The 22,362-nt window shown below is 41.5% G+C and overlaps 1 protein-coding gene across 4 annotated transcripts in view; it reads left to right on the top strand.

The window, feature by feature from the left end:
* The window catches only part of hdx (highly divergent homeobox), a 54,702-nt gene that overhangs the window by 9,277 nt on the left and 23,063 nt on the right, over positions 1-22,362 (top strand). For 2 of the 4 annotated variants that reach the window (XM_060927663.1, XM_060927661.1), the window contains exons 2-4: positions 10,822-11,093; positions 12,127-12,273; positions 13,369-14,469. In XM_060927663.1, coding sequence (XP_060783646.1) covers positions 11,058-11,093; positions 12,127-12,273; positions 13,369-14,469 — 1,284 coding nt within the window. In that variant the 5' untranslated portion in view covers positions 10,822-11,057. Of the gene's footprint in view, positions 1-8,227; positions 8,347-10,821; positions 11,094-12,126; positions 12,274-13,368; positions 14,470-22,362 lie in introns of those variants that run through there. The other 2 variants (XM_060927662.1, XM_060927664.1) reach the window with 2 other exon arrangements.

Below are 22,362 nucleotides of genomic sequence, written 5' to 3'. Positions count from 1 at the left end.
ATTCGTTCCGACTTTGTTTGAAAGATGGCAGCCTCGGATTTGCATCTTTATGCCTCGATCACGGAGGCTGCCATCTTTCAACTCTTTGTTTGAAGCGAGCGCGTTCATTGGTTGTTACAGAGTGATGGGCCAATCACGTACCTCGTTTCATCTCATTGACGTAATTACGTCATTTACGCAATTACATCATTGAGATGAAACGAGGTACGTGATTGGCCCATCGCTCTGTAACAACCAATGAACGCGCTTGTTAGCTGTACGTAAGCTCGCTTCAAACAAAGAGTTGAATGATGGCAGCCTCCGTGATCGAGCGTAAAGATGCAAATCGAGTTAAAGAAATCGACAGAATAGTGAAAAACAAGTTCCGCTGGGAATGGTTGGAGAAAGAGGTTGCTACAGACGTTGGACATGAGACTGTGAGACATTTGTTCAGCGATTTCGTTCTTTGGGGAGAGGGCAGAGGTCTCTGGCTGTCAAGTTTGGGGATACTGGGACCTCCCCTGCCCGAGCTACGAGCGTCCAAAGTCGGGATGGAGCCCGGGATAGAAATGAAACCTAAGCGGAGCGCCGCGGCTCGCCTCGGGGCGAATTACTTCCCAAGGTGCGGGGCTAGCGGGCCCTGCTCGCGCTGGTTCTTTGGGGGGGGGATGAGTGTGTGAGTAAGTGTGTGTGAGTGAGTGTGTGAGAGAGAGTGAGCGTGTGTGTCAGAGTTGCATGTTGACCATTAAATTGGCTTGAATTTGTTAATCATGACAAGTTTTTTCTTGTGTGTTTTGCTTGCCATTTTAGTACAATTTTTAAGTCAGAAAACCCCAAAACCCAGGAGCTTCGGGGGGCTTTCCCCCCTTGTCCCCCCACCAGGGCGCTGCCCTGGACCAGCTGGGGGCCTGCGGCCCCCAGACCCCCGCCTAAAATTTTCAGGTAATTTCACCAGCCCCAAATCACATCCCTGGAAGTAGGAATGGTTCATTGCGCTTGCACATTTATATTTGTATCGATACAGAACCGCTTCATCTGTCCACACTACAGCGAAGCGCTACAGTACTGATACTGTACCGGTACGAAACCCATACATTTGTGGGTTTCGTACCGATACAGTTAGACCGCTACAGTACCGGTATAGTTGCTAGTGTGGACAGGTGTTGCGGTACAAAAGTAGTTTCGTATCAGTACAAAATCCCTAGTGTGGACAGGGTATAAGTTGCTCATAAAGCTACAACCTTTTTCTTCTTCTAACAGTATCAATTAGGACCATGTAGACCCTTTCTATTTTGTGCTACGTTAGGTAGGGGGGCTGCGTGCAATTACTGTTATTGATTTTCACTAAAATCGCTGTGTTTCTGCAACCGTAAAAGATTTTTTTTTCAACTCCACTCTCTCATTCAAGTACTTTTCCAACTCTCACTCCAGGCTTTACAAGACAGCCTTTGTCATAAAGTACACCTCTTTCGTCTAACTTACAGTGTGATAACTGCCTAACTCTGAAATCAGATAAGAAAGCTCTACGGTCCGAAATTAAAAGGCGACAACGTAAAGAAAAGGAAACACAAATACAAGTCAATCAGAGCAACTGGGTGAATACATTTAAAACTATGATTGATTCTCTAATAACTGTTTCAGCAGGTACTGTACATATACAGGTTTTATTTCTTTATTTGTGCTATTTAAAAAAAAAAAATCCTTTATTTAATTTGAATTAAAATCCATTGCAGTCCTAAGAATGTAATGGACCTGGTGTGCCTAAAGGCTCGGTCCCGCAATACCGATAACTAAAACTATAATGATAACTATAAATAAATCAATCCCCTGCAGTTTATGTGGTTGGTGGTCACACCAGACTGATAACGATACCTATAGCCCAGGCCTGGGTTTCTCGGCATTGGTGAGATCGCTTCTGAACCTGATCCGATAAAACATCCAACCGATCAGGTAATTGTTTACATGTGATGTCTGAGCACGTGCTATTTTTCCTGAACATCTTTGTACATCCTTGTTGCATCAGTGGAGGAGAAGCTGATTATAGAAGTGTCAGAGGATCCTATGCTTTATGACAAAAAGTATAAGCTGTACAAAGATGTAGCCAAAAAGGAAGCTGTATGGAAGATCATCGGCAGTAGAGTGGGTATGACTGGTGTGTGTATGGCTGTGCGAGATTAAAGTGCATATGACGGGTAAATTCAGGAGCGAGATCAATGTAATTCTCCTATTTTATATTAAACTTTGGTCAAATATCTGTCACATTTTGTGCAATTTTTTTACCTTGTGCAATACCAGAAAAATTCAGTTGAAATCAAGCCATTTGAGGCGAATTGGTCCGCCTCTGAAACAACTTGGCATTTGGATTTCCTGGGAAACGTTGATTTTCGTGATGTCGCGTGCGGGACGCCTCCCTCTGAATCCTACGTCAGCGCTGGTTTGTTTATGAGAAAACAGCCTGGTGGTTTTCTGCAAATTTCTTCGTTATCACGTAATTATTAAAATGGTTAACAGATGTATTGTTGGAAGGTGTAGCAACACCAATCTTGATGGGATTAGTACTCATCGTTTTCCAAAAGACCGGACAATGAGAGAGAAATGGGAGCGCTTGGTCTACACAGGCTGTGCACTGAAACCGTGCCAAGCTTGCGCAGCCTGCTGGCGCTTCCGCAGGTAACGTCACGAATCTGGCTCCAGACTCCCTTGGGATTTTTCCAGACGCGTCTTATTTTTTTTCCTGCTGTAGACAGATGGCCTTGTTCAAAATTACCCTTCTGGATGAGTGTGTAAAGGGACATACTTTCATATTAAAAAAAAAAAAACTAAATTGGTCCCCGATATGCACTTTAAAACCGAGATTTTAGAATGTGCAGCCATACACACACTTTGCCACAAATACTATCTGTGGATCGTGTTTTTAAAAAAAAATTGCAGCGTGAGGTCTCATGTCTGGTATACTTTCCTACGTGCCCACTGCCGAATATTATATATTTTTTTAAATTACCTAAATTAGATGAAACATAAAACTTGTCACCTTAGGTGGGGTTTACATTAGACCAGTATCAGCGGATCATCAGATTAACGTTTTTAAAAACGATTAGCGTGCACACAGCAACGCCAATACACGATTCGTGTGCACACAGCAACACCAATACATGGATACGCTAATCACATGACTAATTCGGCACGTAAGTTGAAATGTGTCAGTGCGGCTCATCGCTTCCTCCTCAGCGGCTGCGCTCCAAATCACTCCGCCCTGAACAGCGAGTGCCCTCTGGAGGGTGCGCACTCCGGCCCTGCGCAGCTCACAGAGCGCGCGAGTGAAGTGCACGAGCAGTGATTCGGGACTGAGCCGCTGTGCGCAAGTCACTTACCACTTGCAAGTGGAAGGATGGCAAGCCTAAAGACAATCATAACTACACAATGGGCAGTATTTGCATCAGTATTTGCAGTATTTTCATACTTTTATACTCTTTAATGAAAGGTGATACAAGGCGGAAGTCCGCGCCGTTTTTCAGCAGTCGCGTCACATGACCAACGCCAGCGAATCAGGAAGGTGGATGTCACAGTGACGTTGTCCAATGACGACGCCAGCTAGAGCTCAGCACAGCGTATCTGCGTATTCTCAATGTTTACACAGCACCGGAGCTGACACGATCTGGATTGAATACGTGGACCCTGGCGGATTCCCGTTTCCCGGCGTTTCCAGGCGGTTTAATGTAAACGGACAGTGCATCCGCGAAGAAAACGAGACAGATATGGTCTAATGTAAACTTGGCCTTACTTACACCAGAGTTGGAGCGCTGAGTGCCCATTTACCCATTCACAAAAGAGTATTCACCAGGTAAGGGCATGATAATCACTTTCAGTTTCTATTGGTTTCTCTTTCGTGGTGGGAACGCCCACTGTAAACAGGATAAAATGTGTCCGTCATAGTTTAGGTCGCCTGTTTCTGTTAAAGGTCCATTTATCACTTTCAAAGCAAAACACACAGGCATGTGTCTTATGTATGTACAGTGTATAGCTGTGTCTGTCATGCCACTGTCTGAGTGGGTCTGTTACATGCAGGAGTGCAAGGAGTCTGAGATTAGCAGTCATTTATGTGCTGCAGGATTTCATGCACCCAGATTCTCCTTTTCTTCTTTCGGCTTTGCCTTCTGTGCAAAATGAGCATCAAAAGCAGCTCTTCCTTGCTGTCACCGTCAGCCATTGTGTGCTGCTGAGTGCACTGGGTGTGCATACAAACAGCATACGATGGCTACATTTTCCCATGGAAACCAACAACTGATAGTCGGGATTATATTTGTGATGTGACTGCTCCAGACTGGAACCAAATTCAGGTATAGGTATAGTCATGCAGCAATTATCGGTATTGTGGGACCGGGGCATAAAACGGCACTCAATATTCCCTACTCAGGGCTTGACATTAGCACTTGCCCGATGGCCCGGCGGTGTTTTTTACGTCTTTCGGGCCAGTTCGGGCTACTAAATTTGGCCAAACAGTGGCCCAGGCGGGCCAGTACGTTTTCGATACAAATTAACAAATTTTATTACTCATATTTTACCCAGAATTGTGAAGAAATTGTTCGTAAAATGCACCTTTTCGATACGAGGTCTGCCATCTTTGTTTGTCACGCTCCGCGGCAGGAGTGTGTCGTCTTCGTGCATCTTCGGAGATGTTCAGCGCTGTTCGGAAGCGTCATTTTGGTGGGAAAATAGCATCTTGTAGATGAAGACGGTTGCGGCAAGGAGACCATCAGAACAGTGAAATTCAAATAGAAATATGTTCAAACTCCACAGTCCCCAACCTGGCCAAAGGCCAGGTCAACAGTTTAAATACGATCGTGCATAAATTAACTATCGGGTGTTAACGAACGGCTTCATTTTGAACTCGGCAGCCAATCAGAGCGCGCGACGTCACGCTCGGTTTACAACTCGCCGAATATGGTGCCAAATCGTAAAACAGCATTTCAACGCGCGCTTTAGCTTCAGATGGTGTAAAATCGTTCAGACTTTGTATATTAATATCAATTTCAGGATACACTGCCAAGAAATATGGCTACACGTGTATCAACTTTTAGTGATTAAAGAATGAAGTATAAATGTTGGTTGCTATGACTGAAATAGAAGAAGAGATAAAATAATGTGGTAAATTAGATCTGATCCCATATATTATATTATTCAAATATCCAAAGATGATGATAATCTATCAAAATAGCCAAACTAGGTCTACATTAGTTCATTAAAACAAAAATAATAACTATTCTGACCCTCTCTGGTACAACCAGACCATCCTAAACCCAGTATACCCTCAGTTGCTAGGGTATCTGCTGTTACCATGGCAACGGTTTATGCAAATGAGCTGAATTTGCAAAAATTTACTACTAGTTCCCCCAAGGACATATCCTGAAAATTTGGTGTTTATATCTTGTCTTATTAAAAAAATACAACATTTCGCCCCTTTTTGGCTCACCTGAGCATACCTGTTAATTAGCTAATTAACAGGTAATTAGGGTTATAAATCACCCCCGAGCAGGTAAGGCTTTGCAAAAATCTCCCTAGATTATTCCCCAAAGTCCACCCTTTCAGGAAATGTATGGTTTGTCAGTGATTCTCATGATATTTTATTAATTAAGAAATAAAACTTCATGGGCAATAAAAATGCCCATTTAAATCCAGCATGATAAGGGTTAGTATGCCACCCTCACCTTTCATCCAGACTTGGGACTGGCCTGTGTGTGTCTTGTGGCTATTAAGGCTGTAACGATACACCCAACTCACGATTCGATTCGTATCGCGATTTTTGACCCACGATTCGATACGCCCACAATTTTTTTTAAAATGTTTTTTTAAAGTAGTAAATTTGACTTATTAACATTTACTTACTTACATTAACTATTTAATAACAAATAATTCAGACCACTGCAGAGAATGAGTAACATGTATGCAAAAATGAACAAATGTATATCCAAAGATTGTTTTATTTCTCAAAATAATACTGTTGAGCCGGAAGCTCTGTTTTTTTCGGTTCTGAAAAAGTCATTTTTCCAAATCGTGTAAATCCGTTAAGATTTTTTTTTGGGGGGGGTATAGGGGTGGCTCTGTCACTGTCTCACTCTCATAGGGCCAACGGTTTTCTGTGATCGCGGAAAACAGATGGAAATTACGGAATTTTTATGGTGAAACATTGCTCACGTGTCAAAATGTAACTGCCGCAGAAGGCTTCCGCCCAAGCAGACATGCCTTCAGTGTTGCCAGATACTGCTAACGTTTTCCACCCCAAAATATGTTCAAAACCAGCCAAAAAGCACCTAAACCCGCCCAATCTGGCAACACTGCATGCCTTTCCGGTCAAGTGATTGTGATTGGCTTGTGGCACACCTAGCCAGCCAATGAGCTGCTTGTTTACAGATTCGCTCCCCGCGTCGCAACCAGAATGGCGACCGCTTAAAAGAAATGAATGCTGTGCCAGTGGCGAGTGTGGACGTTGCGTGACTCGCAGAAGATTGTCGCAGGTCGGCGAAAAAACGACTTACTAATAGATATAAAAAAATAAAAGTAATTTAAGTAAGTTTAAAATGTAATTTAAATAAAAAGTAAAGTATTCATAAATTGAAGTTTGGAAGCGCCTCTGTTTTTGGGCTGAGGAGAAGTTTGAAAGGGTGTACCGTGATTCTGCCTTCTTGTATCGCGATACAGATCGTGGCTCTGCGTATCACGATTTCGATTTCGATACGCATATCGTTACAGCCCTAGTGGCTATTATATCAAGGTGTATATAAAAAATTCATTGTACTTCTATTTCTATTAGAATATCTACAGTGGTGAGAATTCAGTATCTACAATGTTGAGAATATGAGCCAAAGTTGAAACCATGACAAAAAATGAAAATATGTCTACATCACACAGGGTGGGTTACAGGTAAAGCTTATTCTATAAACAAGTTAGTTGCGTGGTGAGGCAAAACTTAGCTTATTCTAAAACTTATACAAACAATTGTTAATGTAAAACAGTAATCAACAGCATGTGTTAAACGAACAGAGAACAAGAACAAAGGACATTTTTTAATGTAACTAAGAAATTGATAGAACAAGAAATGCAAACAATAAAATATCAATGTGAACAAACAATAAAGATATAATAATGTTAGCAAAATATGAGTAATCTTATTTTCATTAATTTCACCTTAAAATGCACCAGAATGCACGAATATGAATTGAAAAATCAAAATGCTCTGCGGGAAGGCCCCAGGACCCCCTCTTTGTGCAAGCACCTGCGGTGTTTGCAGCGGCTGCCTGTGGCAGCCGTGGTTTGGGTACTGCGCACATTCGGGCCACCACATTTTCCATTTGGGCCAGTAACTTTTCAATTCCACTGGCCCAATGGGCCACCAGTGGTAAATGCTTAATGTCTAGGCCTGCTACTATAGGCACCTAATGTAAAATTATTAAAATTATAAAATAATATAATTATTATTGAAACTTGTGTTCCATCCCCTTGTAGCTTTCATCATCTTTTTCAGAAGAATTAGTATCAAGAATGCACACCACTGCGGAGAATATTAGAGTCGGTATATACACAAAAGAAGGCAGTGGCACGTATGATGTCGCACATGCAGTGCCGCTGACCTAATGGCAGACAAGCATTTAGTGATTTTTTGGAACAGAATTCAGACGTAAAAAATTTTTTGAACCAATTTTATTTTTAATTAATCAGTGAACTTTACAACCTATTTAAGCATATCTCTCTCTCACACACACACACACATACACACACACACGCACGCACGCAGAAAACTTGATTTTCTGATGTCATTTTCTTAAGACTGGCACTTTAACTAAAGTGAAAATAGACTATGAAAATATCTGTTGATGAAGAACACGATGAAAGACGTTTCAACCAAAAAAGTAACCTCAGAATTTTGGAATGAATTATTGCTTCAATAAATCACATTCATCATAAAGGTCATCCAGGGTGAACTTTTCTTTAAAAAAAAATATAAAAGTCTGAATGCATATATATATATATATATATATATATATATATGAGCTTTGATTTTTATCATTTGTATTATGATCCATTTATTCCAGACTTACTTAGTGTTGAGTTCCATCAGTAAATATTCCCGATACAGCTGCAGTATTTTTGTAGCTTTCATTAATTCTTCAGTCAAATATTTGTAGTTTTAAGTTATAAATCCATGTAATTCATCCATTCAGAAATGGCACTGCTTTTGCAATTATGCATCACCAGAATGAAACATTAAAACACAGAAAAGTTCCAGTTTTTTCCCCAGTGGTATCACAAGACCTTCAGAAAAGTGTTGAATGTTTATTGATCCAATTCAACAGCAGCCCGCAGGCTTACATTGTAAGTCAATTTCAAGTTGTTTTTTTCCCCTTTTTCAGTGAAGGGAAATGTGCTGTAATTCTTGTCTGTGGTAGCCATATACAGTATGCAACAGATGTGGTGGATAGAGATGAAGCTGGGGGAAAAAACACATCAGAGTATTCATTTAAGTGCTTTATACAAATCCTTCTTTGCTATTCTGTAGGCTTGGGCGGTATCCATTTTTTCATACCCCGGTATATTCCTGACTAAATACCACAGTATGCTGGTATTTACATTTTTTGTGTGCGTTTGTGTTATTTATATATATATATATATATATATATATATATATATATATATATATATATATATATATATAAAGTGCTGTCAAAAATGTCGCGTTATTAACGCGTTAACTTGACTCAATTTTAACAGCGATAATTTTTTTATCGCGAGATTAACGCTCTGTGACATGATGCCACGCCCCGCACAGCCAGAGTCCTCTGCCCTCCCCCGAAGAGCCACGGTGCTCGGCTTTAGGTTTCGTTTTCCCATCGGCGGCTCCAGCCCCACTTTGCAGTGGCTGTGACAAGACGTGTTATGCTCTGCAATAAAAAAAAAAAAAACATTGGTACAACCAGTGTTCAAACTATGCCGATATTTTCAGGGGGTCCCTTTTTTTTTCCCTTGGGGGGGTGCTTGTGCTTGTCTCAGAGCGCGGATCTCCATCGCGCGCTCACTTCGGATATGCAAATGCTTCCCGTTACACACAATTGCTATGTCAATAAACATCATTTTGCCAATATTTTAGAGACCCCCCAACATTTCCCAAATCATGTTTTCAAGGGATCTCATGTCTGTTTCAGGGGATCTCGGATCCCCCGTGTACACCCGTAGTTCGAACGGTGAGCAAGCCCATTCACTTTTTTATGCTGATAAGAGAATTACAATGGTTTTTCATGTGACAAAAATGTGCGATTAAATTGCGATTAATCGCGAGTTAACTATGACAGTCGCGACATTAATCGCGATTAAATATTTTAATCGCTTGACAGCACTAATATATATTAGGCTTTATTTCATATCTTCACATTCTATAGTACTAATTTGTTTCTTTGTTCTATTTTTTTATCTATTCTGTTTTAGATATTCTGTATTTGACATTTATAAAACAAACAGTTGAAATGTTTAAAGACATTTATTTAAACTGCCAGGATGACATGTTTTTGAACTCGGTGCCAAGCAATCAAGTCGGCCTATATTAATGTTGGAAATAAAAACACACATTAATAAAAATAAGAAGTGCAAACGCCAACAAAGCCAGCAGAAAACAAAACATTGCATGCGAGTTCAAATCACATCTTTCGTAAATCAAAAGAAAATAATTTGCCTAATTCAAGCAATAACAGGTAGCTTTTTTCCACTCAAACAGGCAAATAGGCTATACAAGAAATGAAATAAAGCTATTTCGGGCTACTAGTAGGCTGTGCCCATTTAGAAGAAAATTCAGAATGCACTAAAAGCCTCTTTATGCAACGCAAACGGGTTAGCATCCTTAGCTGAGTGATTGGAGAGAACTCGAAACATAACGCAATTCAGTGCAATAGCCAATCCAAGGCAGAAACAACAAACATGAACAGAAACCATACATGGGGCCCCATGCACCCAATAGCCTAAATGAAAATAATTCGCTAACTTAAATTTACATTTCTGGTAGTGGTAGGCCACAAGCAATTCTTAATTTCTATCAAACTTTCTTTGCCAAGAACACCAGCATATTTACTTTATCTGGCTTCAGTTGGCAATGCTGTGGTGTGACCGTATTTCCTGCTGTACTGAATACGTGCTCAGATGCAGAACTTGTCGCGCATATGCAGAGGTATTTGCGGGCAACTTTTGACATCATTGGCAAACGTGTTTTATTCAGTTTCCGCCATTCAAGCGGGTTTTCTTCACGCTCCGCTCGGCTCACCTTTATCATTCGGCAGAAAACCAAAATGCTCCCAGACAACGGCTGAAGCATTGGCCTTTTTGACTAATTTCGCACCGCCATCATTTGCAGTCGCCATCCTCACGCACTGACTGGGCCAACTGTCGCTGCTGCCTGTTGACCAAAGATTCTAGAATCTTTGCTGTTGACCTGCAAACTGCCATCTAGTGGCATGCGCGCGCTGTACCAGAGACGGTTTTACTATAATAAAATGACATTACAGTCGTTTCAAGTAAGTTGGATAAAAATACAAATCCTATTTATTTTTGATGGTATTAAAAATATATCGCCGGTATTTTGTCGTACCGCGGTACACGATATTTTCACCATACCGCCCAAGCCTACTATTCTGGACAGTCACAAAGTGTTCATGGATATTCCTCAAATGTCTAATGTGTTTTGGATAAACAAGCAGAACACTGATGTAAAGGGAGCTAGTTTGTTTGTTTGTTTGTTTGTTTGTTTGTTTGTTTGTTTCTCACCAGTGCACACTTTTTTCTCTTATTCCTTGTCTTGTCTTACAGACGTAGTTTTTTTATCTGGTGCTTTGTGAGCCAATACACCTACATTCAAATCATGCCACAGAGTGAAGATCACCATCAGACAGCCCCATAATTTGTTTCATCTTGCCAAATTGTAATGAGATGTAAAAAAAAAAAAAAATCAGGAAAGTAAAAGGGAGCTCATTTGTGGTCCTGTGCATGCTGAATGGCTTACTGGAGTGCAGTGGCCAGGATCTCGTTCTCATCTTGCCTGAAGCATGGAAGCATGGCAGGAGAAGCGGGGTGTGCATACTGTGAGTACTGTGCACACATGAATAAAAAAAATCGGAGTGGGGTGCCCGGGTACGGAAGCCGAGAGAGGCCCTTCATATAATCCTTTTTTTTTTTTTTTTTTTTAATTCACCTTGTTATCCCGAGATAACGACATAGTTAATTCAGGATCTCGAGAAAACAACACAACTAATTCGAGATCTCGAGAAAACAAAACCGTTATTTCGAGATCTCGAAAACAAAACAATTATTTCATGATCTCGAATAAACAGCTGAGAAATGGTTCATTCAGGTGCGCCAAAAGACTTGTGATATGCTGACTTTGGGGCTATTTCTCATTCTGTATAGACGCAACTTTGGTCATTAGGATGTCTGGAATAATCGATCACCTAATAAGGCAATATTTTGATCAGGGGTTGACACAGGGAGAGATTGCATTAAGTCTTTTTAATAAGGGATAATTTCAAAATTAGTCCGCGGCACCTCCGCAGAAGACTGGCCCCCCTCTCTCTCAAGGCATCGTAAAAAGCCATTTCTGCTCTGTTACATGTCCGCCAATTTCTAAGTCTTCGTTGTCTGACCCACAGGGGGCGCAGCTCTGCTAGAAATCTCAGCTGTTTTCTCAAGATCATGAAATAATTGTTTTGTTTTCTTGAGATCTCGAATTAGTTGTGTTGTTTTCTCGAGATCCTGAATTAATTATGTCGTTATCTCGGGATAACAAGGTGAATAAAAAAAGATTATATGAAGGGCCTCTCGCGGCTTCCGTACCCGGGTGTAAAATGGTTTGGATGATTTGGCACATGACTGCCCATCTGCTTTGACTCTCTCTCTCTCTCTCTCTCTCTCTCTCTCTCTCTCTCTCTCTCCAAAAAAATTTTAAACTGATTGTGTAAAACTATTTAGTAGCCTGTCTGTCACTATGTTGTCTGACTAGTGTTATTTTAAAATTAAAAAGCCTTGTTCACTGTAGCTTTAGCAATAAAAGATATTAGTGTCCGTTTTCTCAATGTGTGCTCCTATAAAATATTTCCACATTCTCCATTTATTCTTTAGATGAATTTGCGGTCTGTGTTCACTGCTGAGCAACAGCGTATCCTTGAGCGTTACTATGAGAATGGGATGACCAATCAAAGCAAAAGCTGCTTCCAGCTCATTCTTCAATGTGCTCAGGAGACCAAACTTGACTTCAGTGTGGTCCGGGTAAGTCTCCGCTTATTCAATGGACTTTATGGCTCAACTGGTCTTGGAGGGAGGGGAGGAGGAATGTGTTTTGTTGAGCTCAGGGAATTGAAGTGGGGGGGGGATGCAGTGATCCTCTTTTGACTAGTGTGAAAAACAAAAAATCCAGTGACTAGCAGTTCTGAGGGCAGAAATGCTTTATTGATGGTCATTCTCTTCTGACATCTCAATCGTGTTTCCACCTGCAGAACTGCCACTCACTGGATTTTTCTTTTCTTTTCCTCATTCTATGTAAACTCTAGAGAGTGTCGTGCATGAAAATCCCAGGACATAGGCAGATTCTGAAATATTAAAACCAGCCTGGCATCACCAACAATGCCACAGATAGTCACCAAGAACATATTTTCTCCCACTCTGTCATTTGACATGAACATTAAGCTCTTGATCTGTTTCTGCATAAGCTTATGCTTTGTGCTGCTGCTACATGATTGGCTGATTTTAAGTAAATGCATGAATAAGCAGTAAGTACAGGTGTCCCTATTAAAGTAGATGGTGAGACTACTTCTGCTTTTCAGAGATTAAATACCTATCCCATCTACAGTTCCACATGTACAGTACAACGGAGACCACAACAAAGATCAGTAACTTTTTTTATAATTATTTCAGGGTACCACAAACATCTTTGTTGTAAATAATAGCATTGAAGATAAATGCCAACAAAAATGGACTCTTATCACCCCATGTCCATTTCTTAGAACATAATTTTATTTTCAGCTCTCTTGAACTCGAAAGAAGATGCTTGACATTACAAGTGACTGTGCGTATGAAGAAAATGGGTGTTATCCAAACATTTGCAAATCTGGCAGGAATTTTAAGAATTTAGTTTGGTGTCAAAATAACGTGAAAGAAGTTCAGTACTAATTATCCTTTACCAGTGTATCTCCCATTGAAGTTAAGTCACATACTGATTGCCTTTATTAAAAGTTAGTTCCCTCAGTGGTTTTGGTTGGGAAAGTTTATAGAGACTAGAGCAAGTTGACGCAAGCTGAGTGGTTAGTAAAAGGAAAAACCGAAGTGGATCTCCCATTTAATGATTTCCTACTTGTGGCTTTGCAGACATGGGTAGGCAACAAGAGACGAAAGCTGGCTTCCAAAGCTGATAAGAATGGAGTGGTGGGTTTGTCGAACCATGCCATTGTCAGTGCTGGAGGAACTCTTGGTCCGGTATTAACGACAGATATGGCCGCTCTACGTAGTGTTCAGCGTGGGCTGTCTACAGTTCACCTTCTTTCTCCCCAAGCCTCTTGCCCTTCATCATCAACATCATCGTCGTCATCCTCCTCCTCCTCTTCCTCTCCATCCTCTAATGGATCCAGAAACAACAGTGATGTAATAGTGACTGGTGCCTACTCTCTCCCACGCACTAACTGCTTTGAGACTTCATCCCAGAGCAGGGCAGCTGCAAAAGTAGTACCATTAAATCCTAATACTGAATCAAGCCTGCATTCTCAGCATGTTTTGCACCCAGATGTGGGGGCCTTCCAACGCAAATCTCCTCATATCCCCAATTCCAGCACCTTCATGTTAAGTCCGATGAGGAGAATGCCACAAGACCTGGCATCAGTTGCTCCCAGCTGGGTGAAGCAATGTGGCACTCCACAGCACCAACAATGGTCCCCAACGTCACGCCAACAAACAGTGACAAACCTCCACCGAACTCCCCCAGCAAGTACTGCAGAAAGTGGAGTCAGGATCCAGCAGGTGTTCACCATCGCTGGGTTAGCAGAGGCCTCACAACAGCCTTCCAGTGAAACGAATCAAGATCACAGGATAAGAAAAACATGTGCGCCTGATTCATCAGAAACTTTTTCAATTGCAATGGAAACGGGTGATACAGACGATGAGTATTTGAGGGAAGAAGAGTTGGCGAATATGGGTGCTCAGATGCAGCTCAGCAAGTCTACAAGTAGCAATATTAGTGGGGTGGAAAACAGCAGGATCTCAACAGAAGAGCCTTCAAAAATGAATAGCCATGGTATGTACACTGTGATGGCAAGGAACCTGCTGGAGGTAGCACACAGTTCCCCCAATTCTGTACGTTTTGGAGAGAAAGGGTGCCAAACCAACAGTGCTTTGCTGCTTGATTCAAGGTCCAGTGGCAGTTATCCAATAAGACACTTCGCAGAGTCCTCTCCATCAATAATACCCGATCTCAAGGTATAGTGAAGATGGGCTCCTATTTGTTAGCATGATTTGTGAATGAATGAATGAATGAATATGATTGATTGATTAATCAATACTTGATAAATACCCTTTTACTTTAAGTTTTCTAAATATGATGTTTTCTTAATATGATGACCAATAAAGATAGTTACAAAGAATCTTAGTAAATAAACATGCACCACCTTGGAGAAAAAGCAGCTTTTCTCTGAAAAGTTTAGTCAGAAATTTGTGAAATGGTGAATAGTTCTTTTCTGTTACCAGCACTAAATCTTTTAAGTTTGATTGAGATTTTAAAATACTATGTCCATGAGTGTTACTTATCAAAAAATCTTTACCACACAAGCTATAGCCATGAGGTTTCGGATAGCAGACATTAAGGCCCACTTTACATGGGGACGGTCTGAAACAAAAACGCAAAAGTCCGTTTTCGTTCTCAATTTTTTCCGCGTCTACACGACCGTTTTCAAGGAGGAAATCTGCGTCTATACGGTGACGCATAAATGTGTGGAATTCGATTGGATGTGCATGCCAGGCGGCTAGGTGGTGCTGTGAAAGACCTCCGCTATGTCTGCACGCATGCGCAACATCTTCCGTCTTGTCTGATCTGTGCCGCGAAAACTTTGACTACTCTGGCTATGGTAAGTAAGAAAGTAAGTAAAAAAGTAAGAGCATGCTATACCCGCCTCTGTTCATTAACGGTATATGTGCATATTCGGTATAGATGTTCGAAGGACTCCTGGACGTTTATTAAAGCTGCCAGAGCAGCTTGAAGGTCCGTTGGATCAATGTAATCAGACATGCTCTTGCTTTTTTACTTACTTTCTTACTTCCCGGGCTGGCATGTACAGTAATATGACATATATGTATGACGTAAACGCGTACCCGACGTGAGCAGATCCGAGCAGAGTTTCGCGTATTGGGTAGTTTAGACGGATATGCAACGGGGGCTGTTTTTAACTTATCCACTCTGGAAGGCGTTTTCAATTTTTTCCGTTTTTCAGCCTCGGAAACGCCGTCCCCGTGTAGACGAAAGGCACGTCCGATAAAATATTTAGTCGTTTTTACCTGACAGCATCCTCATGTAAACGGGCCCTAAAGTGCATATCACGGGTAAATTCAGGAGCAAGATCAATGTAATTCTCCTATTTTATATTAAACTTTGGTCAAATATCTGTCACATTTTGCATTTTGTGTAATTTTTTTACCTTGCGCAATACCAGAAAAATTCAGTTGAAATCGAGCCATTTGAGGCGAATTGGTCTGCCAAGATACCCAAGTGTCAAGCGTTTGGGTGTAAAAAAAAAAAGGCCGATCATTTTATGTGACTGTTTTTATCAATGAATAAAAACATATCTTTTTAGATGGCAAGAATTGTGTTGCTATGGCAACGGGATTGTTTGCTAGTACGTGTTTCAGGACTGCGTCTGACGCAGATTTAAAGAGGGGTGCGTGCAACGCCCCTCCCTTCCAAAAAAGAAAAAAATAGTTTTAGTGTTGCAGATACCAAGACATGCCTGGCGTTTTTCATTTAATTAATAAGGTTTAAAAAAAACAAAAATCATTATGTGGGATTGAAATCCAGCCACTGAGGGTGCATAAGCGTACTCTTGGTGCCGGTCCCAAGCCCGGATAAATTGGAGAGGGTTGCGTCAGGAAGGGCATCCGGCGTAAAACTGTGCCAAATCTAACATGTGGAATGAAAAGAGAAATACCATACCGGATTGGTCAGGGCCCGGGTTAACAATGACCGCCTCTGGTACTGTTGGTCAACAAGGTACCGGTGGAAAGTGTGCTACTGTTGCGTCAAAACGGAGAAGGAGAAAGAGGGGGGAGGCATGTTAGGAGAGAGCGTGAAAGATGGAAGGGAAGGAGCTTAGAATTGAGGGTAGGAACACTGAATGTGGGAACATTGACTGGCAGAGCGAGAGAGTTAGCAGGTATGATGGAAAGAAGGAAGTTGGACATTTTGCGTGTGCAGGAGACGAGGTGGAAAGGAAGCAAGGCCAAGAACATTGGAGATGGATGCAAGTTGTTTTATTATGGAGTCGATGGAAAGAGAAATGGTGTTTAGTATTGTTTTGAGGGGAGAGTTGGTCAACAGTGTGATTGATGTGAAGAGGGTGTCAAAGTGATGGGCATGAAGTTGGAGAATCAAGGAGTGGTAATCAATGTTGTGTGTGCGTATGCCCCACAGGTTGGATGTGACAGGGATCCCAGACGTCCACTATTTAGCGGAATTCCGCTATTTTTCTAGCCAAAGCGGTGGTGTTTTTTTTTTTTTTTTTTTTTTTAATCTCTTGTATATCCGTTAAAAATATGTTTGTTTAAGTAAAATGACCAGCAGAATACGTTCTGATTTGGTTTGCTTGTTTAGCGATGTTTTTGTCAGCTTCGTTTGTTCTCGTTGACATTCAGGAACACTCGGAAGTTAAATTGATGTAAATACCACGAGACTGTACGCGATAGAACGAGAAAACAATATGGCTGCGCCCATTTGCTAGAAAATGTGTTTTAACTCCGTTCGTGCTTTTGTTTCTAATGTGTTGAACTTAATTCAGTATGCAGGGCTGTGAAATTTCCGCGGATTCTGTCGCGAAAAATATCATCTTCACAAAACGTCTATTTTTGCATTAAATCATTGGGGGGGAGTCTAGTCAGTTTTAATCGCCTTGCACGAGACCGGCGGCTTAATACAGCCGGACTCGCGGCGTTTTATGCCAGCTGAGCGTGGAACACGTCTTGACTGCGACTCGTGCATGACAGAGCTAAAAATAGCTATTGCGTGACCTGGCACCGCGTACATGAATTTTGTACTTACAGGGTGTAAGATCAGACATAGTTAAGATGCCATCAAAAAGGAAAGCTAAGGAGGTGTTTGAGAGAGATGCAAAGAGGGCTAGAAAAGAACACACACACAGACAGACTGAAGGAAAAGATGAAAAAGAACAAGTTTGCAAAACTGAAAGAGATGGTGTTAAAGAAAAGAAAATTAAAAGACTTTCATTAGATGCTGTTTGACAGACTATGAACATTTTGTAAATAGCTTTAATAGAGGAATGCAAATACTATAGAACTAATAACTAATAGCCTTACTGAAAGATGAATTGAAAGAAATAGCTGGGAGTGATGCAAAGAGGAATAGAAGGAGCCAGAAGTAAAAGAAAAGATGTAAATAATAATATATTAGATAAGAAACATTAGGTTTTTTTTTTTACTTTTGCTCTGTAGACAAGAGACATTGTGACAGATTCTTGGAAAAAGCCAGGACATAATACAAGAATTAAGTGTAATTTGGAAGAAAACAGGTATCTCACTTAAATATTGAGCATGATTTTTCACAAAGTCATTTTGAAAGGCCTATCAAAGGTTTCTTTTATTAACATTTCTTTAAATTGTTATTTACACATTTTTTTTAACTTTTATTTTGATTAAGAGATAAAATACATAGGCACTTATTAGATATTTCAAGGTATTTTACATGGATCTTTCATTTTAAAAGAGAAAACTGTTGATAGGTATTTTATATGGCAAAATGAAGACCAAGACTAGTCAAATATTTACTTGTTGAGATCAATTTTTTACTTGCAGGAAATGCTCAGAATACACCATACAACACCTAAAATCGCTTGGTGTCTGGGGCCCTGCGGGCCCCAGACCCCCAGCTTATGCTGGGGGGCTGTGCCCCCCAGACCCCCCCTTTTCCTCGGATTTCTTATTCACAATTTCACAGCCCTGAATATGTCGTGGAAAAAAGATGTCGTCCATAAAAGAGATAGCGGAGCAGTATCCGGGTTAGAAGAAGTATATTCTTCAAAGCTACATTTTCATCTAATTTTTATAGCTAAAAACAATTTTTTTTGCCACTTACGTCATTGATTACAAAATATGCCATCAAATAGATACACATTATTGTTAAATTCTGTTGCTTTTCTATGTTAAATCTATGTAAAAAATGTGTTCTAGAGCATCTTTAAATGTTAAAATCTCAACAGATTCAGGGGGCTTGCAGCCCCCTTGACCCCTGCTGATAGTTTCTTACATTCCTCTATTTTTTTCAATTACTGCTGGGATCCCTGATGTGAGAATGAAGAGAGAGTCTTTCTGGGAAAAGATGGATGAAGTGGTAGAAAGTATACCGAGGGAGGAGCACGTGCTGATAGGAGCAGATTTCAACGGACATGTTGGCGAGGGAAACCGAGGAGATGAGGACGTGATGGGCAGATATGGTGTAAGAGAGAGAAATGTGGAAGGGCAGATGGTGGTTGATTTTTCAAAGAGGATGAATTTGGCAATAGTCAATACATACTTCGAGAAGAAAGAGCAGCACAGGGTGGCGTTTAAGAGTGGAGGAAGATCTACACAGGTGGACTACATACTCTGCAGAAGGGGTAACCTGAAGGAGATTGGAGACTGTAAAGTGATGGCAGGGGAGAGTGTAGCTAGACAACATCAAGTGGTCGTGTGCAGGATGAGCTTGAAAGTGAAAGAGGAAGCGTGAAATAGTGGAGCTGAAGATTAAGTGGTGGAAACTAAAAGAGGTTGAACATCAGAAGGAGTTTAGGGAAGAAATGAGACGAGCATTGAGTGGTCATGGAAGTCTGCCAGAAGATTGGAATACTACTGCTGTACTAGTAAGAGAGGCAGCAAGGAAGATGCTAGGGTGGTCATCGGGAAGGAGGAAGGAAGACAAGGAGACATGGTGGTGGAACAAAGAAGTGCAGGAAATTATAAAAGAGAAGAGGCTAGCAAAGAAGAATTGGGAAGATCAGAGAGACGAGCAAAGCAGGCGGTTATACAGAGAGACGAGACAGAAGGCAAAAAGAGCGGTAGCGAAGGCGAAAGTACGAAGTTGTACGAAAGACTGGAGACCAAAGAAGGAGAGAAAGACCTGTACAGACAATCCAGGCAGAGAAACAGGGAAGCGAGGGATGTATAGGTAAGAGTGATGAAAGATGTAAATGGAAATGTGCTGACAAACAAAGAGAGTATATTAAGAAGGTGGAAAGAGTACTTTGAGGATTTATTAAATGAGGAGAATCCAAGAGAGAAAACAGTGTTTCCCACAGACCAGGTAGCAATTTGTGGTGCTCCACTGTGCCGATGAGGGACTCGTGCGCGGTGGTGTTGTGGCGGTCGGTGGAGTCAGTCATTGGGGTGTATGCAAAGTGTTTACAGCGGGCGGTGTTCAAACACACAGTATTTTTCTTCAGAGTCACCTGCTGGGACTATTTTAAAGCTACAAGAAGCATTTGAGATTATTCAATTCAATCTAAATTCTTTTAAGTTCTTTAAGAGAAGACAGCGAAAACAATTTTTACCAGAACCCTGCCTGGTTTCATTCCTCGACCCAACTTTACATTACAGGGCAGGCCATTAGTTTGCTGGGCTTGATGTTGGTGGAAAACCTGTCTTTTTAAATTTATGAAAATTACTCACCAAAATTGAAGTTAAAGATTAGTTTTTACCTTAGTTTTTTGCCTTTTTGGTGGCAATCTTTCAATCATTCTTTAGTTGACATTCAAGGAATAAATTGCAAAAAACAAGCTGGAGGTTTTTATTTTAAATATTGAACTCAACACTTACCTCAACCAATACTAAAATGAAATATAGTATAATGTAACAACAAAATAATAATAAAATTAGGCTAGTGGGAAATCCTTATTTATTGTGAATGTCAAGCCATTATTAATAACTTGCATGAATGCTGAAGCGGGATAAATGGGATAATGCAATAAGGCCGGTTCCTTGCGTCAAGCTGCTACTGTATGCATCAAAATTGGTTTATAGCCTGACTCAGGGATGTCCGTTTCATGTAAGCCAAGAAGGCTATGATAAAGCTTATTACGAGCATGACGTAGGCTACCTTTTTAAAATAAGGGGTCAGAAGGCGAATCGGGAAGGCTGTTATTTTTAATTAGCCCCACAGTCCAAAGACATGCAGGTTAGGTTAACTGGTGACTCTAAATTGACCGTAGGTGTGAATGTGAGTGTGAATGGTTGTCTGTGTCTATGTGTCAGCCCTGTGATGACCTGGCGACTTGTCCAGGGTGTACCCCGCCTTTCGCCCGTAGTCAGCTGGGATAGGCTCCAGCTTGCCTGCGACCCTGTGGAACAGGATAAAGCGGCTAGAGATAATGAGATGAGATGAGGCCTACTTGCAGTCCGGGTATATGCGCAACGTCAGGCCTGTGTACACGCCTCTCTGTCTCTGTGTGTGGGTGTGTGCGCGCGCGTGAGCAAGAAGAAAGAGCGCTATGAATGAACGGAACGATACGCAACGGAATTTTTATTTATTTATTTATTTCAAAATCGCGAATCTGATTGTGTGGCGATAGGAATCCATTGTGTGGTGCTGTGCCACACAATGGTCTATGTATGGGAAACCCTGGAGACGGCAAATCAGGAAGCAGAGTTGGTTAGTAAGGATGAGGTGAGGGCAGCCATGAAAAGAATGAAGACTGGGAAAGCAGTCGGACCAGATGGTATCCCGATTGAGGCTTGGAGATGTTTGGGTGAGACGGCTGTGGAGTTCCTAACGAGATTGTTTAATAAGATCCTAGAGAATGAGGAAATGCCAAATGAATGGAGAAAGAGTGTGCTAGTCCCAATATACAAGAATAAGGGCGATGTACAGAGCTGCAGTAATTACAGAGGAATAAAATTGATGAGCCACACCATGAAGCTATGGGAAAGGGTATTGGAGGCGAGATTGAGAAGAGAGGTAGCAATCTGTGAACAGCAGTACAGGTTATGCCAAGGAAGAGCACGTCGGATGCAATTTTTGCTTTAAGAATGTTAATGGAGAAGTACAGGAAAGGCCAGAGAAAGCTACATTGTGTGTTTGTAGACCTGGAGAAGGCATACAATGGAGTGCCGAGAGATGAGTTATGGTATTGTATGAGAAAGACTGGAGTGAATGAGAAGTATATCAGAGTGGTGCAAGACGTGTATGAGAACAGTGAAACAATAGTGAGGTGTGTAGTTGGAACAACTGAATGGTTCAAGGTGAAGGTGGGACTCCATCAAGGATCTGCTTTGAGTCCTTTTTTGTTTGCCATAGTGATGGATAGCTTGACGGATGAAGTGAAGCAAGAGTCACCATGGAACATGATGTTTGCGGATGATATTGTGACGTGGTGAAAGTAGAAAGGAGGTTGAGCTGGGTTTGGAGAGATGGAGGGATGCATTGGAACGAAGAGGAATGAAGGTGAGCCGTAGCAAAACAGAATACATGTGCATCAATGAGAATGGGGATGAGAGTGTAGTGAAGATGCAAGGAGTAGACGTCAAGAAAGTTGATGAATTCAAGTACCTGGGGTCAACTGTGCAGGAAAATGGGGGCTGCGATAGTGAGGTGAGAGTGCAGGCAGGGTGGAGCAGTTGGAGAAGGAGTTCAGGAGTTATTTGTGATCGGAAAGTCCCAGCAAAAGTGAAAGGTAAGCTGTATAAGACAGTAGTGAGACCAGCTGTGATGTATGGATTGGAGACCGTACCCTTAACGAAGAGACAGGAGGCAAAGTTGGAGGTGGCGGAGTTGAGGATGTTAAGGTTTGCGATGGGAGTGACATGGTTGGACAGGATAAGGAACGAGCACATCAGAGGGACAGCACATGTGGAGAGCTTGAGAATTAAGCTAAGAGAGATGAGACTGAGATGGTATGGGCACATCCTGAGAAGAGATGCAGAGCATGTGGGAAGGAGAATGTTGAGGATGGAGCTGCCAGGCAAACGAAAACGAAGAAGGCCAAAGAGGAGATACATGGATGTGGTGAGAGAGGACATGAAAGTGGCAGGTGTGGTAGAGAAGGATGCTGAAGACAGGGAGCAATGAAAGCGAAAGATCCGCTGTAGCGACCCCTAATCGGGAGCAGCCAAAAGATGATGATG

The sequence above is a fragment of the Neoarius graeffei genome, chromosome 8 (assembly GCF_027579695.1).
Source record: "Neoarius graeffei isolate fNeoGra1 chromosome 8, fNeoGra1.pri, whole genome shotgun sequence".
NCBI lineage: Eukaryota > Metazoa > Chordata > Actinopteri > Siluriformes > Ariidae > Neoarius > Neoarius graeffei.
Note: the sequence above shows the minus strand (reverse complement) of the source record. Positions and strands in the feature narration are given on the sequence as shown.